The sequence below is a fragment of the Podarcis melisellensis genome (genome assembly GCF_964234715.1).
Source record: "Podarcis melisellensis genome assembly, chromosome: 6".
Classification (NCBI taxonomy): domain Eukaryota; kingdom Metazoa; phylum Chordata; class Lepidosauria; order Squamata; family Lacertidae; genus Podarcis; species Podarcis melisellensis.
In genome coordinates, this window is record NC_138538.1 from 4,536,070 (window position 1) to 4,542,370 (window position 6,301).

At 50.3% G+C, this 6,301-nt stretch overlaps 1 protein-coding gene across 1 annotated transcript; it reads left to right on the forward strand.

Annotated features, from left to right (window-relative positions):
• The first annotated feature begins 1,525 nt into the window (after positions 1-1,525).
• On the forward strand, positions 1,526-6,077 carry SRXN1 (sulfiredoxin 1). Its single transcript, XM_081917390.1, has 2 exons — positions 1,526-2,087; positions 5,464-6,077. The coding sequence occupies exons 1-2, from the start codon at positions 1,842-1,844 to the stop codon at positions 5,665-5,667; spliced, it is 450 nt and encodes a 149-aa protein (XP_081773516.1). The 5' UTR covers positions 1,526-1,841; the 3' UTR covers positions 5,668-6,077.
• Positions 6,078-6,301: the final 224 nt, after the last annotated feature.

Here is a 6,301-nt window from a genome sequence, read left to right on the forward strand (position 1 = left end):
TTGCCAGGAAACATGTATAAATGGCTTTAGATACCTATCAGGTCCATAAATTGCCATATAGTATATATTCAACACACAAAAAAACAGTGGCAATTTGTTGTTGACAAAGGACAGCTGGACATATAAAGGGCCCCATTACCTTCAGGAGCTTAGGGCACGGTGTCAGCAAACCTTTTCAGCAGGGGGCCACTCCACTGTCCCTCAGACGTTGTGGGGGGATGGGCTATATTATTTTGGGGGGTGGGATGAACAAATTCCTATGCCCCACAAATAACCCAGAAATGCATTTTAAATAAAAGGACACATTCTAATGTAAAAAACACGCTGATTCCCGGACCGTCTGCGGACCGGATTTAGAAGGTGATTGGGCCTCATCCGGGCCCCGGGTCTTAGTTTGCCTACCCATGGATTAGGGCCTCATCCAATCTAAATCCGGCCCTGATCACCGCATTTATTTTTGGTGACTCTGCTTTGTGAGACCTAACCACGTGTTTACTCTGCCCACTGGGCGATCCAGCCCCAATGCCACAGAGCTATGATTCTTCTCAGAGTGGTCTCTAACCATCAATTCCTCTTCCCTAAAGGATTTTCCCAGTAGTGATGTATGGAAGTGAGAGCTGGACCATAAAGAAAGCTGATCGCTGAAGAATTGATGCTTTTGAATTCTGGTGTTGGAGGAGACTCTTGAGAGTCCCATGGACTGCAAGATCAAACCTCTCCATTCTGAAGTAAATCAGCCCTGAGTGCTCACTGGAAGGACAGATCCTGAAGCTGAGGCTCCAATCCTTTGGCCACCTCAGGAGAAGAGAAGACTCCCTTGAAAAAACCCTGATGCTGGGAAAGATGGAGGGCACAAGGAGAAGGGGACGACAGAGGACGAGATGGTTGGACAGTGTTCTTGAAGCTACCAGCATGAGTTTGACCAAACTGCGGGAGGCAGTGAAAGACAGGAGTGCCTGGCGTGCTCTGGTCCAGGGGGTCACGAAGATTCGGACACGACTAAACAACAACGATTACAGTGGTACCTCAGGTTAAGTACTTAATTCGTTCTGGAGGTCCGTACTTAACCTTAAACTGTTCTTAACCTGAAGCACCACTTTAGCTAATGGGGCCTCCTGCTGCCGCTGCGCCGTCGGAGCACGATTTCTGTTCTCATCCTGAAGCAAAGTTCTTAACCCGAGGTACTATTTCTGGGTTAGCGGAGTCTGTAACCTGAAGTGTATGTAACCCGAGGTACCACTGTATTATTATTATTATTATTATAGTCCCTCTTCCCAAAAGGATCAGCTGCTGGAAGTTTCGGCAGCTGGAAGCGACCCGCCTGTCCCTCCCGGGGAATAAGTGCCGGGGCTCCCCCCATACGAAAGAATCCCCCCCCCCGGCCCTTCTCTCCCCTCCCCCCCCCCCGCTCCCAGTTTCCTCAGGACGAGTGGAAACCGGTTCCGGGGCTGATCCCCGGTCCAGATCGAGCCTTGGCTGCTCCTGCAGCGATCCGCTTCCTCCTTCGCCAACTTTTCTGCTGCCTCATCGTGACTCAGCCAAACAACTTCTGACCCAGCCCAGGAAAAGCGCTTGCCCACGTGCGCGTGTGAATCATCCGGAGGGGACGCTTCCATTCGGGACTGCAGGGGGGAACGGGCGTCGGGATCCTGCCGGGATCCCTTGCTCTCTTGCAAGCCCGGCGTCGGGGATCGGGTTCACAAGGCGTCTTGCAGCCCAGGCAAGTGGCGGGTGGGGGGTGTCTGTGGCTCCTCCGCTTGCCTCTTTCCCTTCCTCTCTCTCGTCCATCCCCGCGGCCCAGCGGTGGTGCGATCCGGTGCAAGCCAAATGGACGGCGTTATATGAGCCCCGTGATGTGGGGAGTGAGATCGCGAGCTTGGAGGGCGCTGCTGGGGGCGGATCTGGGAAGGCGGAGGCGCATCGGGGCCGAGAACGTGGCCAGCATGGCAAGCGAAGGCAGCGCAGGGCGCAGCATCCATTCGGACAACATCGCCGCTGTCCACGAGGTGCCCATGAAGGTGATCATCAGACCCATCCCACCTGTCTTGGAGGAAGGCAAGGTGGAGAGCCTCGTGAGGACCATCCAGGTACGGCTTCAGGCAAAAAGCACAGAGAGAGAGAGAGAGAGAGAGAGAGAGAGAGAGAGAGAGAGAGAATGAGAATGAATCAGGGGTCAACCTGATCTTCGCACGTGTCGCAGTGCCGGATTTACAACAGTGGACGGTGGCGCTGTGGGTTAAAGCCTCAGCGCCTAGGACTTGCCGATCAAAGGTCGGCGGTTCGAATCCCCGCGGCGGGGTGCGCTCCTGCTGCTCGGTCCCAGCGCCTGCCAACCTAGCAGTTCGAAAGCACCTCCGGGTGCAAGTAGATAAATAGGGACCGCTTACCAGCGGGAAGGTAAACGGCGTTTCCGTGTGCAGCTCTGGCTCGCCAGAGCAGCAATGTCACACTGGCCATGTGACCCGGAAGTGTCTCCGGACAGCGCTGGCCCCCGGCCTCTTAAGTGAGATGGGCGCACAACCCTAGAGTCTGTCAAGACTGGCCCTTACGGACAGGGGTACCTTTACCTTACCTGGGGTTACAGACGCTTCAGGTTACAGACGCTTCAAGTTACAGACTCTGCTCACCCAGAAACAGTGGCGTAGCGTGGGGGTGCAGGGGGGGCTGGCCGCACCGGGCACAACATCTGGGGGTTAGGGTTAGGGGGCGCAAATCAATGGGTTAGGGGGCGCAAATTACTTGCCTTGCCCCGGGTGCTGACAACCCACGCTACGCCACTGCCCAGAAATAGTACCTCGGGTTGAGAACTTTGCTTCAGGGTGAGAACAGAAATCGTGCTTCGGTGGCACGGCGGCAGCTAAAGTGGTACCTAAGGTTAAGAACTGTTTCAGGTTAAGAACGGACCTCCAGAACGAATTAAGTTCTTGACCCGAGGTACCACTGTATTGCCAGGTCAAAAGTTATGAATTCAGTATCATAATATGGACTTGAAACCGGTTTTGGACGATATATCGCCCAGCCTTAAGACACATCGTGGCTGGTAGACCACCAGTGATCTAATGAGTTTCATTCAGGAAATCTATGGAATGTCAGTGGGTTTGTTCTTGAAGATGGGATACGGCCTATCCATCATACCATCTTACAATTTGAACCATGTGGAATGCAATACAGTGGAACCTCGGGTTACGCACGCTTCAGGTTACAGATTCTGCTAACCCAGAAATAGTGCCCCGGGACTGGCGGCGGCGCAGTGGCAGCGGGAGGCCCCATTAGCTAAAGTGGTACCTCAGGTTAAGAACAGTTTCAGGTTAAGAGCGGACTTCCAGAACAAATTAATTTCTTAACCCGAAATACCACTGTATAAGCTAAACTATGGTTACTAGATTTTTTTTCAATGAATCCGGGACACCTTTTTTTTTTTCTTTGAAGCTGAGTAGCAACAGGGAGTCAGTAGGGGGATGGTGAGGCAAAAGACCCTGGGCCCAAGCACACATGCATATTGTATAAAGGTGCAAAGCCCTTCTTTCGCACCCTGTGAAACATAAATGTGCCAAGTTTTTTAAAAACTGGGCAACGGCGTGCCACCTGCCCGTGACTCCCGAGCCTTCCCTGATCTCCTTCCCCCTTCCACCTTTGTTTTGACAGATCGGGGGAGGCTTGGGAGTAACAGGGGGGCGGCCGCTGCCCAGGAGGGGCCAGCCTGGTAGTGCAGTTGGCTCTGGCTGGCTTCAGGAGCTGCTCGCTGCTGTGGCGCCTGCCATTTTTCCTGCACCAAGGCAGCAAGCAGCTCCTGCCACGTTTCCCGGGGACAGATTTGCAAATCCAGGGACTGTCCCAAGAAACCAGGGTCATCTGTTAACCCTAAGCTAAAGAAGCTTAGGGCAGGCGTACGTAAACTCTGATCACCTGACCACTGGTCCTGTTAGCTAGGGATCATGGGAGTTGTAGTCCCAAAACATCTGGAGGGCCGAGTTTGCCTATACCTGGTTTAGGGCCCCACTCTTTTGGGGCCCCCCAAAAAAAATTTAAAGGGGGGGAACCGGGTGTACTTTTCCAAAATTCAACAATTACTTTGATAAAATACATATTTTTTTACGTGCAAATGGCTTTCAATACCTATTAGGTCCAAAAATTACCATATAGCATATATTCAACACACAAAAAACAGTAACAATTTGCTGTTGACTAAGAACAGCTGGACGTATAAAGGGCCCCATTACCTTCAGTACTATGGGCCTCATCAAACCTAAATCCGGCCCTGCACTACTTCCATGCACGCTACGTGGGGCTACCTTTGAAGGTGACCCGGAAAATGCAACTAATCCAGAATGCTAGACTGGTGACTGGGAGTGGCTGCTGAGATGATATAAGGCAGGTCCTGAAAGACCTACATTGGCTCCCAGTACATTTCCAAGCACAATTCAAAGCGTTGGTGCTGACCTTTAAAGCCCTAAATGGCCTCGGTCCAGTATACCTGAAGGAGCATCTCCACCCCCATCATTCAACCCGGACACTGAGGTCCAGTGCCAAGGGCCTTCTGGCAGTTCCCTCACTGCAAGAAGCCAAGTTACAGGGAACCAGGCAGAGGGCCTTCTCAGTGGTGGCACCCGCCCTGTGGAACTGCCTCCCACCAGATGCCAAGGAAATAAACAACTATCTGACTTTTAGAAGACATCTGAAGGCAATTCTCCCTGTCATCATGGCCGTCTGTAGATATTCTATCATTTGGAGCTGCCACTCATTTATTGTAGGTGTTTTGTCACTTTTCCAGTTCTTTGCGATTAAGATCCTGGCTGCTACTGTTGCACACATAAAAAGTCGTCTATTTTCTTTTTTGATTCCTGGTGACATTATTCTTAGGAGAAAGGTTTCAGGTTTTTTCTTAAATGAAAACTTAAATAATTTTTTGGGGGGAGGGATTCCAGGGTTTGTGTCACACACACTCCCTCAGTGATAACACCCAGGGCAGTCTGCACCCACCTTGCTCCGCCCCTGAAGACAGCTTCCTTTTTAAAATAATTTACCTTATTTATGAATCACCCTTTACTTTAAAAAAAAAAAATTAATCATTTTTTCAATACAAACAACAACCACAAAAGACACATACAGTGGTACCTCGGGTTACAGACGCTTCAGGTTACAGACTCCGCTAACCCAGAAATAGTGCTTCAGGTTAAGAACTTTGCTTCAGGATGAGAACAGAAATCGTTCTCCGGCGGCGTGGCAACAGTGGGAGACCCCATTAGCTAAAGTGGCGCTTCAGGTTAAGAACAGTTTCAGGTTAAGAACGGACCTCCGGAACGAATTAAGTACTTAACCCGAGGTACCACTGTACAACAAAAACCATAATAACACAATTTGACATTTCAGATTGGAATACACTGATATACCTATGACTACCCCTTTTTAAAATTATTTACCTTCCTTATGAATCACCCTTTACTCCATCTCTTACCTTGCTAGGAAGAAGCTGACCGTGTGCCCCCGATAGATGTCCTCTGGATCAAAGGCCGAGAAGGGGGCGACTACTTCTACTCCTTTGGAGGATGCCACCGTTACGCAGCCTACAAGCGCCTGGGCAAAGAGACCATCCCAGCTAAAATCATCCGCTCCACCATCAGCGACTTGCGCACTTACCTGGGCTCCTCCCTGCCTGATTTGCGGTAGGGATGCTCTGGGGACGAAGCGGTCCTCAGGAGGGGAGAGTTGATCTTGTGTTCGAATCCTGCTTGCGGCTTTCCCACCGGCCTCAGGTTGGCCCCTGCGAGAACAGGATGCTGGACTAGATGGGCCGTTGGCCTCATCCTGCCACTCTCTTCTTGTGTTCCTCAAGGAGATGAGCTTTGCTCTCAGGATGGCAGGCTTCCGATAAGGAGACTGTTGAATCGCAACAGAAACAGAGACTGTTTTTTTTACCTCAGGTAATTTCTCCTCCTGGCTTTAGTCCTCTGGCTTTTGTATATATTTTTTTAAAAAACGTTTTTTATATCGTAAAACACTTTTTATGGACTTTTCACAATAGGCTTTGGAAAGATTGAAGAGAAGCCTATAAATGAATAAAGGAAAATGTATCAGAAGTTGTTGTTGTTTTTAATTGTTTAATTCTGTTTAAAAAGTTGCCGCCTTGAGGGTCTCCTGACTGAGAGACGGGATCGAGATGCGTAACTTAATGTGAAACGATTTTGCCCATCCTCTCAGGCCTTTTGCTCCCATTTGGAGTTTAGCAGGGAAAGAAGGGGGTGGTAGAACCATGGAGGCTTTTATCATTTATTTTTATTATATTTCACCCTTCCTCCAAGGA